At 36.4% G+C, this 23,126-nt stretch overlaps 1 protein-coding gene across 2 annotated transcripts in view; it reads left to right on the top strand.

The window, feature by feature from the left end:
* CAMKMT (calmodulin-lysine N-methyltransferase) overlaps positions 1–23,126 on the top strand; it is a 249,437-nt gene that overhangs the window by 13,277 nt on the left and 213,034 nt on the right. For both annotated transcript variants that reach the window (XM_042051660.1, XM_042051662.1), the window contains exon 3: positions 1,679–1,743. In XM_042051660.1, coding sequence (XP_041907594.1) covers positions 1,679–1,743 — 65 coding nt within the window. The remainder of the gene's footprint in view (positions 1–1,678; positions 1,744–23,126) is intronic.

Raw genomic sequence — 23,126 nt, forward strand, 5'->3', positions numbered from 1 at the left:
ATATGAACTATGTACATAAAGAAATTGGGGGCGGGGGGGAAGAAACCAAAACATGTTATCCCAAGACTATCCTGCATGCCAACAGAGATTAAAATATTTCTTTACTTCCTCAGCATCTCCCTTCCCCCATCTTACATTCAATTAGAGATGAGACATTCACAGCTGTTCGAGAGCCCCCAACAGCCCCAGACACATGCAGAGTTATAGAGTTGGTAGGGTTCTGAGGAGTCAGCAGGGGAGAGTTTAAAGTGCAGCTCTGTGGTTGGCAGAACTACCAATCCTATCTCCTTTCTTGTCACTTCCCTTCCACTAACTCTGTTGCATTGGTTGTCCGATTGGATAGAAAACAAACTTCCAAAAAAGAAGTACATTAAAAATCCACATGATCCATCAGCATTCTTGTAGACTTCCACTGCAAAGAAGGAATGTAATTTTGGTTTGTTTTTATGTAGCTGGGAGAAGAGCATTAATGTCCAGTTGAATCTTTTGTAATATCTCTCATATATTTATTTGTCCCTGCCAATGTGCTCAGTTCAGTTTGTTAACTTGATTTCCATTTGATTTTCATTTTTTAAAGAATTTGTCTAGTTGCTGCTTGGTGCTTCTCAAAAGTTAACATGTTAATGTTTCTTTATATAATGCTTATGCTTATCAGAAGCTATAAATAGTGGGTTTTTCACAATAAATATACAATTTCTAGCTTGCAAAAAGATTGAATTTTTTTTTTCCATTCTTGAAGCAATCTTCCTTCAGGAAAGAACAGCTGAGAGAATGAGAACTAATTTTGTAGGTGCTAAAATTCTTTGATTTATTGTTTTTTCTTTTCAGTGTTTCAAATCAGTGTGTTCCCAAACAGCCTTATAAGATACATTTGAAACATTATTAAAACCCTTTCTAGATTTTCTTCAATGCATTTGCAAAACAGCTATGTAATCTGATTGTTCTAAAATGTAAGACTAATATTTTGTTCATTTTGGGCTTAGATTAGTTTGGAATATTTAAAACAAGATTAAATGCTTTTTTATGTGTGTGTCACTGCACATTTAAAGGCAAATCTTAGGTAAATTTTATTCAATTTTGGTGCTTATTCTTTCTGCTGCTGTCAGTGTTTTGCTCACTGCATTCTAAAATTTGCAGTTGATGTATGAAATTTAGGTAATGAATTTATTATCCCCACTTTTGAATGTTTTTTTCATATGGGTTATGCAAATGTAAAACCAAAGAAAATGCAGTTCACTGAACACATTAATCAGTTTCATCATTCGCATTAATTTAATTAAGTGTTCTTGATTTTGTGGGAGAAAATAGGAATGTGCATACAGCTGCTGTTCAAAAATACTCTTTGGGTTTTCTCTTTTAAAGAAATTGCTTTACCAAAGTTCCCCCTTTCATCTATGTGACTTCCACAACTAAATAAAAATTGATGCTTCTTGGAAACGTTTTCCTCTTGATAGTAGATTCTGAGAAACACATTCCTCCTGATCCATGGATTTCTGTGCTGGGACTTTGGTGTTGTCCCCTTGTTTTCCCCCTGGTGGCTACATTAGTACCTGTTTGCTACTTCACTGTGAAATGGGCTGGTGAGAAGTGCATGCATACAGTAAATCTCTTTTTTGAAGATGGGGATTTTTGGGATGGTTTATGTGTCAGTAAAGTCACTATTTATGTTTTCTTCCAGATTTCACAATGGCCTCTTAAATGTTAAAGACGTTCTTACAAGTTTTGACAACACAGGGAATGTCTGTAAGTCACTGTTTATCTAAATACAGTACTGTTGGTAGAAGTCTAACTGTACCAATATAAAACACGTCTGTATGAGCCCTCAATAACCATTCCATTTCACTGGGAAACCCCATTACTATGGTCAGAGGTACCGTAGCATTACAGATTTCTGTAGCACAGCTGTTTATGTTGGATACACCCTTACGTCCTCCCAGTGCAGGTTAGTTTTGGTTCTGTGGCTGTGGTGGGAACATTAGAGTAACTGGACTGGATTGAACAAAACATTAGTTTAGCCCATTGATTTGTGTTGGCCAGTGGCCAGCAGTGGCTGTGTGAGGAACAGCAATGCAGGAACATGGGTAGCAATCAGGGATAATTCTAGCTTGGAGAGGACAAACTTGAACCACAGAAACACAAAAGAAAGCACTCAGTCAAGTTGTGAAATTCCTCCCTACAGAATTTGGATCCTAAATCCTAAACCCTACAGGTTTGGATCCTAAAACATGAAATAAATTCAAGAGGCAAAGGGGAAAGAATTGTGCAGCAAAAATTCACTGTGGCTATTAAATATAAAGCCACCACTTACGGCTTAGGAAGTGCTGGGTGTTAGGAGAGTTAATGGGGCAGTAGGATGATATGTTCGTCCTGATCTTTCACTCTTGTCTAAGCATCAGTTACTGGCTGCATTAACCTGAGGCAAGATGAGCTCTAAGTGGGCCATCAATGTCTGACCCAGTATGGCTCTGCTTCAGTATACTTATTAATAAAATTATCTGTGCTATTAATGGAATTGAGTTATAAAATTGTGGTAGACCATGGAAACAAAGCTGAGCAAAAGTATTGAAACATTTTTCATGTGATGAGTAATTACTATTCTATAATTAACATTTAGAGATACACATATAATTCGTTTGGTTATTGTGCCTTATCTTTCATGTTGGTTGGTTTGTTTTCGAACAAGCAAACTGATAAAGTTGGTAAAGTTTGCCAGATGTTCAAGAAATATGCACGTATTTCCTCCTCCTTATCAAGCCAAAGATATAGAAACTGTTCTGATAGATACATGTTTTATCTCAAAATTCCAGTCCTAGTATTCCAATATGTTTCAATAAACATTAGTTCATTATATAACAACTTAAGCATTTATTTTTAACAGCAGAGAAAATACTTTGTGTGTGCGTGTTTGTGTCTGAAAGTGCTTCAGGTAATGAATCAGGACAGTGTAATATGGTAACAGGATTTCTTGCTCTTTGTTCTTTGTGTGGGTACTGCGATTGTGCTCAATCTACACAGATTTCCTTGTTAACACAAATAGTTTACTCTGCTATAGTTTTCCTATGCTTTCCTGTTGATAGATGTGCTGTCAGCTCTTCTGTTAACTTTTTACAGGGTTTCAGCTACTCTTTTATTGATTGCAGATGCTAGAACAAGACTTACCCTCTAACAGGCACACCACCAGTGCTAACACAGGAGTAATAAGACATCTGTAGTTCTTCTCACTGTTTCTCTGTTTATACAAAGATTCACATTTGTCCTTTTGGATTCAGAATTGCTTTGAGGGTTCATGCTGTGCTATTATATATAGCATTCGCCAGGTCATTTCCAGATTCACTGCTTCCCCATTTTTAAATGTCTTTGTCTGCAAGTGTCTGTCTGTATTGATCTACATATTACTGATTTATGCCTGTTTTACTATGCACTCTAGATTACACTCTATTAGGGTAACTGTAAAATTATTATCTTCTGGCAGCACGCAGTACTGGCTTGGGGTGTAATAATCACACTTTTTTGGTACCACCTGTATGGAATAAATGTTCTCAGTATTCAAGCCAGAGTAACTATGTGTGTGTCACATCATCATAGTAAAGTTCCCCCAACTGTGTGTGACCCAACTGCTCTATTTGGGTCATACCTGACAGAATTTCTGCACACTCCCATCATCCCTTAATTTGAACTGGCTCTTCCTTTGATCTTTTCCTGTGTATTTCTTGACTCTCTTTGTGTTAACCCACTGTGGTTCAGTTCAGTTCAGTTCACTGTGGAAATGATGGGGGTGTTGTGTTGCCTCCTTTTACGCCCAGAGGTAACTACTGTTGTATTTCTTAAATTAGGTTGATTGTTTTTTGCAATTGCTGTAGTGTTCTACAAGAACTTTTTATTATCAAATCATAATCTACTCTAAAAATAACCCCAGATATTTCTGAAATGATCGTTGACAGTATCGTATTATTTCTCCTAATACTAATGGAGCTAGTCAGAACTGAATGTGCTGTCACAGCAGTGTGCTCTGTGAGGGGGATGTACTGAAGAATTACAGAGTTCAGTGTTGTTTTGGGACACACTGCATAGCCAGCATTTATTTACTGGCCACTAAACTTCACTTAAACGACTTGGACTGAGTTACCAGAAAACAGGGAAATGTCACAGCGTGCTGTGTGTTTGTTTTGGCTGCCATACTGAATATTTATCAGCAAGATTAGTGTTTATTCTAGAAATTATTAGATTATGAAATAACTTTGTATTAAACAGATTAACTTTTGTAAAAACTGTATTTTGTTTTTAAACATAATAATTAGTTTCAAATAACATGGTTTGTGTAGTTTGGGGGGGGGAGTTTTTGTTTCTTCTAGTAAGTACTTTTTGTTGAAACAAGCTCTTTCAGGGAGTGTTTCTATGGTCTTTCTGTTTTACATTTTGATCTTTGTGCTTACGGTCTTTGACAGCCACATCACTGTACACCATCAAAAGAAAAGTGGTAGAGCAGACTCCAGGTAATACCACTGTCTCTATACTCCCAGTAGGTATCAACTCAGTACAAGATGTGCCACTAGCTGGCAGCATTATATAAAATATCAATAAGCAGCTTTTGAGGAATACTTGTGACTGCTTCTAAAAGTTCTGCCTTACACCAGAAAGATTTCAGGATAGAAGTGGAGCCAACTGCAGTAGCTGTCAATGGTGTATTGCAGGGTCCCAACTGTTAACTCTGAAAATTGCCTCTGCACAATGGCTCGTTCAAACTTTGTATACCTACACTTGTATTCTGTCTTTTTCTAAAAGATTTCTGGAGATGCATTTACGCTGTAGGATTGCCACTGTGAATGAAAATTCACACTACAAGTTGCAATGAGTTTTCACTTTCTCAGAAAAATGTGGAAGTTTTTTTCTCTCTGCTCATCCTTTCTGGGAGAGTGGTTTCCACATGAAAACTCTAAATGAATTCTACACACAGACAGGATACAGTGCTAAATGCACCTCATTCAGCTTTAATTCTGTGCGTAAACAGGAGGCAGGGAAAAGAGGACTGGAATGAAGGAAAGGATCAGTCTGTTCGTTTTAGACAACAATATGCCATCTGTTAAAAAGAGGGTACAACCTGACACCGTCTCTAGTCCTGAGGTAGTCCTTTAAAAGAACTGATGGATCCCAGGCAGAAGGTTTGATGGTGGCATTGTGGGATAGCATCAGGTGGCCCCCAGAACCACATGCCATGCTCAACCTGGCAGAAGAAATCTCCCAAAAATTAAGGAAAATTCTGCAAGGATGAGCTTTTGAGAGTGTCTCCTTCCCTTGCCTTTCCAAGTGAGAGAAGGCAATTACAAATGAAGTGCTTATATGACTATATCCCTGAAGTAATCATTGCAGATTATGTAAGCATTTAGATTTAGTGAAATGATCAGGGGGCAAAATATAAACCTGTTTACTATTTTCCCCTACTCTAAGCAAGCTACAGGCTGTGTAAAGGAGAATTTTAAGAAGTATTTTCATATTTTAAGAAATATTTTCATATTTTCATCTATTATGTTTTCATCTGCTGTTACCACAGAAACACGATATTGCAGAATGCTCAAGTAGTATAAAGTTGAAAATATACTGTATGTAATAGCAAAACGTTTTCCTGTAAACTGCACATGGCATTAGTTAATAATGTAACCATTTTCAAGAAACAACATGTTCAACACATATATTCATTTTATTTTCTCTTTGGCTGAGTGTACAATTGTATGTTTTAGAACTAAAAGAGCAGCAGAGGGTGCTACAGTTACAGAGCTACCCAGGCACACACTCCAAAATTGTTGCTCCTGCAGGCAAGCGGATCCTGGAAACACTTAAGCTTTTCATTTGGAATAGAGGTAAACAGGGTAGTTTTAAATTCTGTTGCCTTTGTTTATAGAGGAAAACAGGTCATCTATGGGAAATCCAGGAAAAGTAGAATTACATACTCACTTTTTTCTTGATTTTTTTTTAATAGTTTAATTGGTGGAAAATGTTGCCTAATTTCATGAAAACATAGTGTCTGGAAATAGCTACTGTTACAAAATGCTCAACGTCTTTAGAACTGTTTTTGTTAATGCTAATTTTACGTTTAAGAGTCCCAGTCTCTGCAACAAGTTTTTTTTGAAAAATTTGTTGTTTGTTTGGGGATGTTTTATTATATGTTTCCCAAATAAATAAGCTAGCTAAATTGAAGAATATTTTTGCCCTTCATATAATATTTTTCATGAAAATAACATGAGAGAAGGATTTTTACTTAAATTTCAAGTTAACATCAAGGTTTTGGGGAAGCACAAATCAAGGGGGAAACAAAGAAATAAATTATTTTTCTCCTTTTAGTTTTCACTCCTTTTTTTCAGTTTATACTTACTCAAAACTGCTAATTATACAACTTTAAAAAATGTACTTAAGAAAAATGTTTTTAAAATGTACTTTAAAACAAAGAACCTTTTCTTCTTTCCTCCATTCTCTCGAATAACTAAAGCAAGAGGTATATCTTCTTTCTGGTAGTATATGAGGATGGGTTTAGAGAGCTGCTTGTTTCTTCAGAGCTCTCACTGTGTGCCTCAGATGTCTGAGCTCCTCAATGGAGATGTGATGGCAGCTACTGAATGATCATGCTTGGAAGGATAGATGCCATAAAGTTACCTGGGGAAAATCACCAGATGACATCCCTTATGGCAGCTGTATTTCATGTAATGTTCCCTAGAATCAACCAGGGAGCAGAGTGCAGTTTTTAGGTGCTGCTGTGGAAGTTTCCCATGTTGTTTTGAGTAAGCATCTGGTTATCAGTGGTGAAAAGCCTGCCAGCTGGAATATGCTTCCTGCCTCTCCGTGCCTCAGTCGGTATTCTCACCTGAAGAAACTGCCACCCGTTGTCCTCTGAGCCTTCTCTCATTCCTCTGGTGTGGCAGTTTGAAATTATTTACAGTGTCAGAACCTCAGAGCCCCTTGAAAGTCTTCAACAAAAAATAAATTGTCTGGAAGAGTGTTAGAATAGCAACGATACGTGTCGTTTTGAATGAAATATTGTATTTATGATACCTACAATTTACTATTCACTATGCAGCTTCCTTTTAAATAAAACATTTCATGATCAGGGTTAAGAAAAACCAGCTGTTTCCTCCCTCCCTCCTCCATCCAATTCACTTCAATGATTCAGTTTACAGCATCATACCAAGCAGTCACATTGACATAACCGACATAAGGCGTATGGAATGGAGCAGAAAATAAGTATATGGAGAGAAGCAGGCACCTTTTAAATGACTCTTCCTACCAGAATTGTTTTTATGAGATTGTTCTCTGATGGAACATCAGTGATTTGTCTGTTTTAAGTACTGTCCTGAAATATTTGGCTTTTCCCCACTCACTAAAATCTTCTGTTTATCAGGATCCTGTGTGTGAGAAGAGGAATCATAACTGTGGTCAGGGATCCCTTTCCTCTGAAGTACTTTTTTCCTGCTATGTATTCCAAACATTATCTGTCTTTGGGCCTCTACTTTCAAGCATGGCACCAGCTTAGAGAAGTGGGAGGTGAAGAAGCCCATTTGAGTGCTTCTGAGTACCCTCTTTCTTCCTGGGTCAGATTGAAGTTTTTGTAGTTCTGTTCTCCTGTTCAGGTTATTCCGATGAGAACCTTTTGGTAAAAATATGTGAATCTCTTAGAGCAACTGCAGTTACTTTTCTGTGTTGCTGAGCAGTGTTTTGTACCTTGGCACTCTGATTAGCTACATTTTGGCATCATCTGTTGTCTTAATCTTTAAAAAGTAGTTGGCATAAGTAGGTTTCCAAGTGTACTACTTGTGCTAATCTTTCACAACATGAAGTATTTTTGAAAGTATTCCATGTATTCTAAATGGATTACCATGAGAAATTGGATCTTATGATTTACTTTAATTAAAATTTTGAAGATGCAGTATTACACCTTACATTAAGTTGGTAGAAGGAGAAGAGTATGAATGATTCTAATTAATTTCATGGATTTTACTTTTGCTTTAGATAACTTATCTTAGTCACCTCTTTAACTGAGATAGGGCAGGATAACAAAGGTAAGCATCCCTTTAAGATGTGCTATCTAATTAATTCAGCTTAGTCTTTTAATACATTTTAGAATTTTCTCTAAAAATATTTCAAGTTTGAGCGTAATTGAAATAAATAATTTCAAATGAGTTTGATGTGCTGTAGGTTGTTGCCATTTGTGTAGAACTTGCATGTTTCTTTGTAATCATTCTTTTTGTTTTCATAATTCCTTTTACTTGCCATGTTCTAGCCATGCTTTCAGTGCTGCTTTTCACATCCTGGGTATGTCCCTTCTGTTTGACACCGTCACGTGTTGTTGCTGGTGGTTTCTGACATGCACATCAGACAGGGCATTTCTCTGTATTGTAGTATAGTCTCATCAGTGTCTGGAGTGTGGAGGTAGCAAGGGGAGTCCTTGTTCTTTGTTTTCTCTATACAAATGCAGCTGAAATGTTATGCATAATTTGAACCTTGTTTTGGTTTTGTTTCAGGTTTGGTTTAGAGAATTTTTCGAAAGTTGCACTATATTTAATTTTAAAAAATCATATTCAAATGGGTCAATTCATGTCTTCTTTTGAAAATGTCACAGTGAAAGGTTTCAATTTAATTCAGCACCAATTCCTAAAATAGTATTCACAAAAAACTACTTTGAGTAAAATATTTCTGGAAATGAGAATTTGAAACCTTTGGTGAATAATATATCCATTTGAAACGTTTTGTCTGATGATGGTTCTGACTGAAAAGTATGATGAAAACTAATCTACATAGCAGTGACCAGACAAAAATCCAGTGTAGAACTAGTGTTCATGTACTTAGCTTGATAAATTAAATGCTGTTATTGTGAGTATGGTACAGTTTAATAAAATTATATTGGGTTCAAGCTATTCTTTAAAAAATATGTGTAATAATATGGAAAGAGGTGAATAAGGCATTATTTCAGAAATATAAAGAACTAATTTTTGGTAAACCTAGTGGATTAAAAGAGCCTCCTATACAAATGGTTTGGTAAATAGAAAATGTGTGAGGAATAACTGCAAGTTTGTTGTAATTATTGGAGTCCAGCCTTGTGGTATTTAATTAAGACTGCAGCCCACCTGCAAAAGGTTTTAGTGACTATCCCATAAACAGTGATTTGGAACATACTGGTTCTAGAAATGGTGATTTCACATCTACTTTCCTTACTGGTAGAATTATCTCCTCATACCTAATGGTAGCCTTTTTTTACTAAGGCTTAAACTGGTTATTGGTTTGGTCCTTGGCAAAACTGAAATTTTCTTTTGCAATAGCTTTTTAGGTATATTAATTCATCACATGGCCTTGCCTATATGTTCTTTTCTTTATGTCCAGCAAGCCAAATTCAATCATGTTTTCTTAAGCTACAGTTTTTGCTACGCTCTGACTTTTCTTTAGACTCGATACATCTGGTTTGTTTCTTTCTTGAAGAGTGTTTGTCAAATCTGAGCATAGTATTCCAGTCAAGACTTCTATAATGCTAAGTAACTCAGGAGATTCTGTGTTTTACAGCCTGTAATCCCAATATTGAATTTTCCTTTTACAACAGCATGATAAGTCAACAGGTCATGTTGAGCTGTTGACTTGCCATAAAATCCTGGTCCTCTTCAGAAGGAATCAGTTATTCCTAATTGTGTATTTATGTAGCAGATTATTCTTACCCAATTTCAATACATGGTGCTTGTCCCTGTTGAATGCTTTCCTGTTTCCAGACTTCTCCCAGTTCATTGCTTTTTTCCTTTGAAGCCTGTCTTTCAACTTACTGAACTTCTAAAATTGATAAATTGCTGGTGTAATAGGCATGTTCCTTCAGATGATCAGTGAAAACACTGAACATAGCACAGTCTGGTGTAGGCATTTATGGAAACTCCACCTGTTAAATTCACCTGCTTTTACAGCAAACCGTTGAGAATTATTCCCATTATTCTCCATAGTCAGTTTTCTTGATCAGCTCTTCACCCATCTTAACCAAATTTTATTTAGACTGTTTCTTATGAAATTGTCAAAAGACTTTCTAAAGTTTTCATACAACACATCTACTGCTTCTGCCCTATAAACAAGCCTCTTATCTTGTTGCTCTGGTGAATGGTTTTTTAAAATTAAAATCTGTAATTTATTTTTTATTGTTATACTTTATCATGGAATATGCAACAAAAGAATGAAAAACATGAATCTCTTTCAAGTTTTTAATTATGTGAAGATGAGGGAGAGGTTGAATTGAATGAAATGTTATACTTAATTACAGAATGCATAGTTGTCTTATGCACTGTAAGTCACCTGATGATTCTCTGCCTTACAATTTCGTTCATTTTCTGAAGGCTGTTATTTTAATAATTTATACTGAAGATATATCCAAACTAAGCTTCTATGCATAGTTCTGTCTTGTAGTTCTTTGGTGTCCTGAAGGACAGCTGCAGCTGCTCTGAGCTATGTACTGGTTTTGTGACATGTTTGGTAATCTAGCGAAAATTAGTATAGGACTGTAAAAGCCATCTACCCTAATACCCTTTATTTCCCATCTCCCTTCTTTTAGTAAGTGTGACAGAAAGTGAAATAATGCAAGGTTTTGGGGTTTTTAAAGTTATTATTTTGTTTGGGGCTTTTTTGGTAATTTGGTAGTACTCAAATGAATTTAAGCCTCTTGCACTGGAGAAGTAGAATCCTGTAGATAATATTCAGGACTAAAAAGAATGCAATTTGATCCCGTTATACCTTTTGAGATCAACTCCTTGTCTATTGTATTTATTGTAAAACTGTGACCTGTGCTTTGTGCATTAAATTTACTTCTCATCTATGCTAGTACTGGTTGAAAGTGTGTTTCACTATCTGAGGGGTTTTTTTTCCAATTAATTTTTAGATTTCCCTTTATACTTAGGCCAATTCCAATATTTTAAGGCAGTGTTTGTTGTCACATTTGAATGTGTGGTTTATGTCAGCTCAGAAGATAATACTGTAGTCCCCAAAGCACTCTTTTTATTATTAACTAATCCATGCAATATCACCTTTGTGAAATAAATATTAGATCCATTTCAGAGGTAGGAATTCTCATAAGTCTATTTTTGTTACAGAGCTGTTCATGGTTAGAAGTGGGAGGCAGAACCAAGCCATCTTACAGTGGTGGTATGCAGAAGACCACCTGACTTCTAACCTCTCCAACATACAGGTTTATTGCAAGATCTTTGTTAAGTTTGCAGTGTTCTATTTTCAGGAGTGCTTTCTCATTTTAAATGCCACCCATTTGGGCTGTCAAAATTGAAGGACTTAGAGCTGTGTCAGAAAAGAGACTTGGGCATTGCTGAACTGAACTTCAGATGCTCTGACAATAAAATTTAGTCCTCCATCAGGTAAGGAGGCCTTTCTACACACATAGTGGTGTGGTCTGGAATTCACCCCAGCTGGTAATGTGAGACCTGTATGTCATTAACTCTTCCTCTCTTTGGAGTTTCAGTTCCTAACTTGATGCATTCACCATATTAAATCCTTCCCTTTATTCAGATGCTTCAGCTGTGCCTGTCAAAATGTATAGAAGGTGTAACTTTTTTTGGTTTGTTTAACCTTCTATGAGGTAGCTGCAGATTTTATGTAGAATTTATGTGGTTTCAGACACGAGTCTGATGGTTATAACACTCACAAGGTGGTTTCATGAAAGTAGGGGCAGTCAGCACACCTGAGTTAGAAAACAGAATGGGCTCAGAGCTTTTGTGTGCTCACTTACTGGAGCTCCTTTGGCCAGTGAGACATGTATTACTAAATGTATTGGGTAATCCCTCATGACAGTGCGTCAGGAAAAAACCCCACTGTAATCTGCCAGTAAGTATGAATTTAGAGTGTGAAGACAGTAGCATGCTTCACCATAAGCTTATACATAGTTACATAAAATTTACCTATGCACACAGCTAAAACACTGTACAATCTTAAGCCATTTTACAGATCAGCACCTTAATATAAATTCTGTCAGGCTAAAAATACTGGAATATCTTCATAATAAAACATAGTAGGACAAAGCAGCTTGTATACAGGGTCCTTATTTTTGCTGTATTTTGGTTCTCATTTTTAAATTGTTGCAATTCGAAGCAATTTGTAGGTTTACTTACTATTTAATTGGACATTCCCAAAGTAGAAAATATTATTTCCTTTTGTTTGTGTGTTTAAAGACTCTGCTAAAAATGAGCTTAGCCAGATAACAGGGGGTTTTATTACTAGTAAGAATTAATTTGATAATTTTGTCCACAACCATAATCTGCTTTTAAAATAATGCATTATATTTTCTGTGGAAAACTAACCAATATAAATTCCCTATGAGAAAGGGATGTCCAGCTGCACCTCCTGTGGGAGAGGCTTACTTACTGGCAGGTGAATCTGAGCCCATTTTGTGATTATTTAATAGGTAAAAGGAACAGAGGAAGATTCTTAATCTTAGATTGTCTCAGAAAATATATTTATGTAGGTGGGTTTTGGGTGGTTTTGATTGGACTAGTGCAGTTATTTATTAAACAGCAGTGGACTGTCAGTATTTATGTACTGTAATGTTTCTCCCTTTGCCAGCTGAGATTTGCAGGCATTGCTTTCAAATGTACATCTGTGAGAAAGTTTTGAAACCAAAAGTCAACTATTTATATAAAATAACTCTTATCAGGGCAGAGGATTAATTATATTGATTAATAACAAGGACTGTGTTTGCTGCATCTGGTTTTAGATTAATAATAATAATAATAATAATAATAATAATAATAATATTTGAAAAAGGTTGAAAATTCATGAGTCTAAGGTACAAACCAAAGCTTGTGTTCAGTATTTTTCTTTTTTGTTTTTTCTTGATAGGACATTTGTCACTTTCTTGAGCTGTATTTAAATTTCATAAAACACAGTTTTTATTGTTTTTCCAAGAAACTCTGGCATATAGCCATCAAGTTAAAGGACTTATGAAGGTTTAAAAACAAATGCATGCAGCAATTTAATTATTCTTTGTTGTACGTAGGCACACTCCTGAGGAATTTTGTAACTTTTCTCATAAAGAAGCAGACTTTTTACTTACCATAAAGTTGAGCATTAAAATGTGAACAGCTTTGTAAGCCTTGACTTAAAAGTAATTACATCTAAATGGTAGTAATAGTAAAAGTCTACAATGGTTTTAAGCTGCCTTTTTGAGCTACTCAGAAAGGCAGTAGGACCCCCAAAATGCTTAAAAGATACACAGGAAAAAAATGGTCATACAGGTTTGGTGTTTCAAAAGGAGATCTCTGTATTTTTTAAATGGAGAGTAAAATATATTGCCCTAGAATATACGTATTTCAAAGAAATAAAAACAAACAGGTATCTACTATGACACTAGAATCATATGAATCAAAGCAGGGATGGACAGCTTTCGGGAGCTCTCCAAATAATGCCTTCTAATTGTTTGCTCAGATAAAATTCTTGTTGACTTATTTTCCTTGTTTTCAAAGCACTGGTTGAAAAGGAAGTATTTATTCTTCCCATTTCAATTGAATTTTCCAGTTCCAGAGTTAGAAACATGCTGTCATTCGTAGCACTGAAAAAAATTGTAATAGTGGTATTGAATACATATTCAAGATCAGCTACTTAGCAGATACTTCATTCATTGCAATCTTTGTTGTAACTCATAAATGCTCTACAATGTAAACGTTTGCATAGTGCAGGAGCCAGTTGCACATCTCCCATGGTAATCTCCAGAAGTTATAATACCTCACATTTTCCCTTGGCAGGCAAAAGTAATTATGATAGCAATCAACATATATAATATAGACTTTCAAATATTTAATTTTGTTGACAGTAGGAACAGCACAACAATATAGATAATTTCAGACAAAAATTGGTAGAGGTAATCTAAGTGCTTTAAGTTGTTGTGATTGTCATTATCTCAAATATGTATTTCCTCATAATTACTATAGTGTTTCCTTTTGAGGATTCTCTTAATGTGCTCTTCAGAAAATGATATGGCAAATATTTTGTATTAAAGTACACAGGTACACATTTTATGGTTTGTTGTGGCAAGTGACAGCCTAACAGAAAGGTGAGATGTTATGCCAATTAATTCTGCAAGGCTTATCTAGAACCACATTGAACTGCTGGTGAGTGAGAATAATTAATGAAAATTCTGTGTTTTCATATATGAATTGTTTCTTAGAATATCTTTTTTAGAATAAACAGATTTTTCTATGTTTGGCATTTAAAGAGCTTTGTTGTAATAGTTGAATGTGAACTGTCAAAAAGTAGGCAGAAAGTTGGAAGTTATGAGTCCAGTTATCATAGAATGGTTTGAGTTGGAAGGGATCTTAGAGACCATCCAGTTCCAACCCCCCTGCCATGGGCAGGGACACCTCCACTATACCAGCTTTCTCAGACCCCCATCCAGCCTGGTCTTGGACACTTCCAGAGATGGGGCATCCACAACTTCCCTGGGCAACCTGTTCAGTGCCTCACTACTCTTACAGTAAAGAATTTCTGCCTAAAGTTTAATCTAAACCTGCCCTCTGCCAGTTTAAAGCCCTTACCTCTTGTCCTATCACTACGTGCCTTTGTCAAAAGTTCCTCTCCAGCTCTCTTGTAGCTCCCTTTAAGTATCGGAAGGCTTCTATAAGGTCTCCCTGGAGCCTTCTCTTCTCCAGGCTGAACAACTCCAACTCTTTCAGCCTGTCTCCATAGGAGAGGTGCTCCAGCCCTCTGAGCATCCTGGTGGCCTCCTCTGGACTCACTCCAACAGACTGATGCTCATCACGGACTGAGGACCCCAGAGCTGGATGCAGTGTTCCAGGTGGGGTCTCAGCAGAGCAGAGGGACAGAATCCCCTCCCTGGCCCTGCTGCCCACACTGCTTTGGATGCAGCCCAGGACACGTTTGGCTTTCTGGGCTGTGAGTGCTCATGGCTGGGTCATGTCCAGCCTCTCACCCACCTGCACCCCCAAGTCCTTCTTCCCAGGGCTGCTCTCAGTTAGTTCTCTACTCAGCTTGTATTTGTGCCTGGGTTTGCCCTACCCCAGGTGCAGCACCTTGCCTTGGCCTAACTTTCCATAGTTATTCCTGTTAGATACTTTTACAAATCAAAGTGTTTAAATATCGGGATTTGATCTGAAATTGCAAAATGTTTCTTATCCCACAATTACAGAAAGGTGTGTGCTGCTCAGAAGAGATTAGCCAATGATTTTTAAGTAAATTGGCCTAATTGGCATGGACTTCTTAATGTGTGTAGGTATATATGTGTATGTACATAATTCTATATGTTCACATTATAAATATGGAGAAGAAAACCTGTTTTTTTAACAGGGTGTTTTTTAGTAAGATGTTGTCAGAGATTTATTTTACCTGACAGTTTACTTTGACCCTGCCTGAAATAGGATCTTATTGGTGACATAATTATTGTAAGATGATGAAAGTAGGACTGCAATGTGCCATCTTTCCCCAAATGTTTGAAAGCATTGTCAGCTTTTGAATTACTGTCATATTTTTTCAATTGTTTTTAGTACAAGTCAAATTTGACTTGCCTTAGTAATATAAAGAATCTCATTGTCTTCAGCAAGGCTTGTCAAATGAATCAGAAACATTGTCTTCCCTTTAAAATTGATTTTAAAAAAAATCCCCCCAAATTATTTTAATTTGAATGAGGTGAGAATCTGGTAACTATTGAAATGTTTTCTGTGCTGAATAATAAGGAGCGTGATAATTGAAACTTGGCATAGAAATGAGTAGCAAATTTTACTCTTCCTCCTCTTTTTGAATTGGCAATTTGAATGTTGCATAAAGTAGTTAAGAAAACACACTTAGTACCTGATATTCCAAAAGTACAATTCAAAAAAAGAATAAGTAATACAGTTAACATGTTTTACATATATGTATATTATTGCTTTGATGTAATATATTTCTTATTTTATAGATACATATTTCATAAGTTGTGTGTGTGTATATTAATTTGTAGAATTTGTAAATTTCATCTGTCTACGGAACAATCTGAAGGACAGTGGCAGATACTGCCACAGTTGTTTGCCTTTAATCTTTAAATTGGTTTTTTTCCTACCAAAAAACTTCATTGCCTGGTATGGGGAAAAGGTCCATGTTGCTTTCTGATGCTAAGAGGAGATGATTGCAGGAGGGAGTAGGGAAAACACTGAGACTGACAAGAAAGAGTCAGAAGACAAGGAGAATGTAGGGGAAAGAATGAGTAAAACAGTAGTGGTTGGGCAGGAAGGAGAATTGGAAATTAAGGCATATTTGATTTGTTTTTTTCCAAGAGAAAAATCACATTAGGCAGAGCAGAGCCTGGGATGAAATCACAAGGAAAGAGATCAGCATATCCTGAGACTAACTGGACTGAGACTAGAAGTCTGAGATGGAAAAGAGGCTATGCTAGCTCAGCTTCAAGGGGGCTGGAAAGAAATCATGGGTGCCCCAGAAAATGTTTCCCACAGGGCCAGCAAAAGAACTGTATTTCCAGAGATCTCTCTGATCCCCTCCTATGCCTCTGCTCAGGTGAAATATGTATTTCATTATTCTTAACTGCTGCTCTTTGTAGACTGCAGCAATGTTTTAATTTACTTAATTTGTATAATCATAAGGAAGTTAAACTAATCTGAAAGTCACAGTCCTGCTAACAACTTGTGGAGGAGGTGATGGGATTTTTGATGTTTAAAAATACCCACAAAAGTATGTTTTACTTTTAAGGCCTTGGCTTTACAAAATGCACCATTATTTTAGGGTTGCCTGTGCAAATGGAAATTTCATGGTTTGTTCAGTTGCTTGGAGAGTAGATCTCCTCCTCCATCTGCCAGAAGGTTCTCAGGGATGGCTGGCTCATATATTGTTTTTCTGAAAGGTTAAGGTCTGATCTGCTGAAGCAAATCATGGCTGAAATGATGATTTCAACAGCAAAAGCAGAAATGGCAAATAAAAAAAAAAAAGAGGTTCTAGGTGCTTTAGACTCTTAAGACTTAGTAGATGTTTTTCCTCTTTCTGTGCTTCAGGGCTTCATCTAAAGAAGGCCTTGTTCTGAATTCTGTCTATTCCCAGGTCACCACCACATGCTGTAAGAAACACAGTCAGCAAGGACTGTGAGGTAGAGGAATTGTTCTCTTAGCAGTGAATGGTTGGTTCTTTTTCAAATAAAGATACTGAAAAGCAGGCAATGAATAGCCTGCATATGGCTTTCTAGCCAAAGGCTAGAGAAGCCTGCTCTATTAAAAGCTAAATTCAGAAAGAGAAGGGTCTATATTTAACTGAAGTGCAAATATTGGTTATTTTATCACTAAATGAACACTTGCCTTTAGTTCTGTCAACTAGAAGGAAGCGGTGGTCCTCGGTGAAGTACAGTATGTGGCAGTATTTAGTCATGTATTGCTTCCTAAGGCAAACAGGCAACACAGCTGTGCTAGGGGTGTAGCAGTGTTTCCTAATTCATTTTGTAATTTCCAGAATTTGGCAGCTTGATGATACTTTAATGGAAACGTATGTTGTGATTCTGTATACAAATTTGTACTATAATAATTTTATGCTCAGACTTCAGATCACAAACCCAAGAATCCTTCATGTGGAGAAGTGGCACTTGCTGAGATAACTGGCATGCTTTTGCAGAACATGTACCCAGAAACAATCCTATTTCTGAAAGTACTCCATGTTTTAATTTCTATGTCTGACCCTTACACTCTGAATCATCCTATGATTCATAATTCTGTTATGGTTTTTAGATAAATAGACAGGCAGACAGTAGTGTATGGTGATAAAATTGCATGCAGTAATACAGCAGTTGGAGGCAAATTTCCGTAGCCCCGTGTGAGTCCAAACAATATGTTAAAGTCAGGATTGTGGCATTTGTTGTCAGTTTAAGAAACTTTTAGTTTGTTGTTGTGAATAGCCTTATAGCCACTGCTTCTTACTTATCAAACTTAGGTTTTATTGTTGCACAAAGCCTTAATTTAGTAAGCTCCTGACCAAGAAACATTCTTAGTTTGTGGGATAAAAACAGTTTAATAGGGAATGCAAAAGCCACACACAAGCAAAGCAAAACAAGAAATTTCACTGCTTCCCATGGGCAGGCAGGTGTTCAGCCATCTTCAGGGCCCCATCACATGTATTGGTGAATTGAGCCATCACTCTGCATGTCCCCACTCTTCCACCTTCTTCCTCCCACTTTATACACTGAACATGATGTCATGTGGTCTGTAATATCCCTTTGGTCAAATATGGAATTTCCCTTTTGTCCCTCTTGACCCAAATATCCCTATTTGGGTCACCTATTCTGGCTGTGTCTCCTCCCAACTTCCCATACATCCTCCCGTCTCCTCACCAGGGCAGTAAAAAGGCAGAAAAGACCATGGCTCTGTGTAAGCACTGGTCAGCAATAGCAAAAACATCTCTGTATTACCAACCCTGTCTTCAGCATGAATCCAAAATATAGCCCCATACCAGCCACTGTGAAGAAATTTAACACTACCTTAGCAAAAATCAGCACAGTTTGGAATAGGTATGTAATGAATACTAGGAGCTGGTAAACAATAGCAAAGAGTTTTAAACAGGTGTTGAATGAGAACTTTAGAAATACTTATTATCCTTGTAGATACTTTTTGTAGTTACTTTATTCAGTTTTCTGAGACAAAGACATTGACTCCACTGTGAAATAAATCATGAAATTACTGATTATTTTTTCTGTACATTGATTGTATATAGAATCAACGTAATTATTATATTAACAGACCTTCTACAGGATCAGAGATCATAAACCTTTCTGTATCTCTGTTTGTCTATATATGAGAGCATAGACCAAATATACACCAATCTAAAATTTAGCAAATGCAGTTTGAATGACTTTTAGAAAGTACCAGTCTATTTTACAATGTATACACCAGGGTCTTAAACTCACCGCTGGGCCAAGCTAAAAAGGTAATGTCTGATTGTGATATTACTGCGAAACAAATGGTAGCATGCTACTCTGCTTGAAAACATAATGGCTTTATACTATAACCTTTAACCCTGAAATGATGCTTGAGTGGACCTTAACTCCAAAGTGAACATGCCTGAGTAAATAAAACTGTGGTTTCACATAACAGAGAGATACATTTTTGAGATCCTTTGCTGATTATATTGTGTGAAGGTCAATCTTCTGCCCCATTTCTGAAAATCGGGTCAGAATAGAGATTTTAGGGTCACTTCTTCAAGTATCTAAGCCATTACAATGCACTAATAGGCCCTGATAGCTCATTTTATAAGTTCTTAGCATTAAGCTGGACATTGTTTGGACTCATTTCAAATCCTGCATGTATCCTGCAGGGTTAATTAACATCTTTTTAAATTGATGTTTTTTGGTTATTTTGAATGAAAGTCCTTTGATTTAATTTGTCACTATTTACTATCTTTTACCATGTGTAAAGATATAAAACATTTATATTCACTTAAGATCTGTATATTGCTTTGAAACTTAACAGTTTAATTGTTTTTTCCTAATTTAAACACATCAAGAGTACAGCATCAAACATGCAGTGGTAGACAGTTGAATACCAATACAGAGTAGTTTGGAGCAGAAAATTTTAGTCATACACTTCAACTATATTTTGCACAGTGAAATTTCAGGTCATCGTCTCCTACTTTGTATAGAATGCCTTTCTGTGTTACTTATGTAATTGCTATGAATCTTCTTTAAAGAATGCTGAGATTAATGAATTAACAATTTAATTAGAACGATGAAGCAAATATGTAATTAGGCAGCACATTTCAGTTTTCTACTGGGGTAAACAGAAGCATATCAAAAAGGAGATAATGAATTCAAATTGAAATAACTGTTTTTTGAGAACAGTTGAGGAGAATAGATTTGAAAATAGTATAGAATAGATGAGATTGAGACAGAAAAACCACAAACTATCACTGCAAATGAGAAGCATGTTGACCTCTAAAACAAAATAAAAAAGTCCCCCTAATATTGGATACTTTTGAGAAAATATTATTTTTAATAAATGGAAGTAAACTGAAACAAGTAGTATATTTTCAAAGAAGAGGAGTGGGGTTAGCATTTGAAATTGTAAAACTAGTCTTTCCTTCAAGAACATATTTAAAATTTAGCAAGTATTTTTTTCAGAGAAAATATCTTTCCAAGCAGGTCTCCAAGAGTAGTTAGTAATCATTTGGATACAGTCTTAGCATCACCTCTCTCAACCTTCTGTCTGGACTAGTGTAAAACCTTAACTTGTGCTGCAAGCAGCAGCTCTCTGGTATGTAGGGATTGAGGGTGCAGATTGAAGTCGTACCACTCATCAGCAGGTACATTAATTACTCCATGCATCTGGAATGTTCTGTCACTGTGTGGTTGCTTTTAGATCTTGTGAGAAAGTAAGTATTTAGAAAGGTGGCTGGTATGTATTTCCTCAGTGCTGTAGCTTCACTGAGCTATTGCATCATCAGATTGACCACTGTGAGGACTTCTTTTTTTGCAGTTCACATGGCAGAGTAGTGCTGGAGGTGAATTGTTATGTCAGGTGTGTCATATTTATGATATTTTCTGATTTTTTAATGTAGACCATTTAAAACTCTACCGTTGTTCCACCATTTCTTATGCCTGCAATCACTTGTCACACTGTTTTTGCTGCACTTCTATCTGCTTTGGTATTCTGCTTCCATTCCTTCGGTCTAAAGGGAATCCTACTTACCTCACATATGAGAAAGTTTCTTAGCTGAGCAAGAGCCATGCTCAGAAATAGTGCAATATAGTCATTCAAAAAATATGTACTTGCTGTACGTATGGAGTCTTAGTTCCAGAATAGTGCTTTCTGTGTGTAGGTAAATCCTAAGGTTCAAGAAATATTGCAATAGTGGATGGCTGCAGTAGGCTCAGTGTCAAAATTTTGAACTTACAGAAATAGTTGGTAATTTCACAAGTTCTTGCCGTTGTGTGGTTTCATTCATAAGTAAAATTGGCATAGAGAATTCTTCAGCAAAGGATTTTTTTCTAAATGTCACACCTCAAACCTAGCTGTATTAATTTTGATTGACATGCCATCCATGAGCTTTAAAAAAACCCTGGCAGAAACACAACTACTTTCATGTGCATACAGCATTGTCTTTTTCTTTATAAACACTCTGGAAGGTGTAAGTAGGATGTAACCTAAAGGATTTTATTCAAGGGCTCCCATTTCCATTGCCCCACTGCCCCTACCCTCCCATGCTGTTCTTCCTGCTACAATAAATCTTAGTCTACCTCCCCTTACCCCGGGGTCATGGCCAAGAGTTAGGAAGTGTAGTTACCTTAAGAAGGAAAAAGCGGTGATGTTCAGAGCAGTTGATCCATAAAGTACGTGTGTATAGCAAGAAATTTTGTTGTTTGGGTTTTTTTATAATGAATGTAGATTAAGCCAGGTAAGGACTATACATATGAAACTGAAGTCTGTGCTTTCTCTTAGCATGGTTTTAAAATGTGTTAGCTAAGCACATTCTAAAAAAAATAGGAAAGCAACCTCCAGGACATACTAGTGCTTCTCTACTCAGTTAAATTCAGCTTTGTGATAATTTTGTCTGTTCTGTTGAGAAACATGTCGAACTTAAGGTGCTTGTAAATTGTAAGCTAGACACTTGTTGGTATTGTACTGCCATATGGTGTGCTGATGTATCAGCCTGTTGCTGCTTACAGGAGGCAGTCCTGTTCCATCTCTTGTGTCACTCCCAATACATGATCATCTACACCCATTGCTTATTTTGGCTTTTGATACCAATCTGTCAGTTGGATCAGCTGTTTGATCTAGTAGAAACACTTGCCCACCTTGAGAGTGAGTGTTGTGTTTGGTTTGTTTTGGGCTTTTTTCCAGATTAACAAACCTATCTCACACTCCCTGTATCCTCATTATCACAAGAGCTGACACAAAGAAGGTCGCTGTTTATTGTTGAATTCGTAAGACTGGAGTAGGTGTAGTCTGAAAGCACATCTCTAATAGATGTTTGCTCTGAAACAGAGTTTTCTCATTTATTATAAGGTGGATACTACCTCAGTTAACAAAATGAAAATATGAGCCAACTTCTTATCTCATTAAAAAAAGCTATTAGATCTCCTTTAGCTTTTTGGGGTCTAACAGTGTATAAAACAGCACTAAAGCATATTTTTGTCATTATGAGAGGAAAATGTAGCTATGAGTAAATAAAGGAAGCCAGTTTGTCTGATAAGAATAAAATTATATTTTTCCATGGTCACTTTGCAGAGTAAGACTGCAATTTAATTTCTTCCAAAGCAAGAAAAAGAAGGTCAAGAGGGAAACAGCTTACTTCCTGAAAAGACTGAGATCAGAGTATGTAGGCCTCTACAAAAGTCATTTACTGTTCCCTGTACTCTCCATCTTAATATTCAAGGAACAAGAGCTAAGAAAATACTATGTAAGCATGTTCGACACTTTTCAAAATGAGAATCTTGGGTGTTGCACTTTTAGGGCACAATGAACACTGATTGCTTAAAAAATTATTTTAATAATTCAGCCTTTTAGCTTTAGGTTTAGGGCCGTGTTTTGAAACCATTATATTCCTTTTTATTTGTTGTATAACCTAAAATGGATAAACTAATTTATGCTTTTGGTGGATGTAGATTAAGGCATACTTTGTGTCTGGGATGAGGTATGGGGCAAAAAGTTTAAATCTCTAATTATTTGAAATTATTATATTTATAAATCCCTGAAAGTATATCTTTAAAATAAAGAAAAAATAATTTTGGTCATTGCTACCCTGCCAAATGCATCATAGATGCATACCTTCAAGAAAAATCACCCTCTTTACACGTGAACTCTGTCTTTTAGCATGACTGTGCAACGAACGTTCAAAAAAGAGCAGTATATAACTGATTAAACGCTTGTAACCTTTCTCTCCTATTTTCCCCAACAGAATCACAGGAAAACACAGTGTTGTGGACTCTTGGCATTTCTTAATTGCTCTTAATTTCTCTACAATTTTCGTAGTTGTGGTTATCAATTTCCATTCCCTGCTCTTCTCAGACTTCTGTGGTCTTTCTTTTCTACCTCTGGACAGTGGAGAGAAAGGCTTGAGGTGCATTGCACTGGTAATTACTTTAGTGTTAGGAAGTCGTCTCATTATACCAAAAGCTCAGTGTTTGCATCCATTCCTAAAGTGCT

The sequence above is a fragment of the Corvus kubaryi genome, unplaced genomic scaffold, assembly GCF_017639235.1.
Source record: "Corvus kubaryi isolate FWS band 111438036 unplaced genomic scaffold, C.kubaryi_AGA036_p1.0 76, whole genome shotgun sequence".
NCBI lineage: Eukaryota > Metazoa > Chordata > Aves > Passeriformes > Corvidae > Corvus > Corvus kubaryi.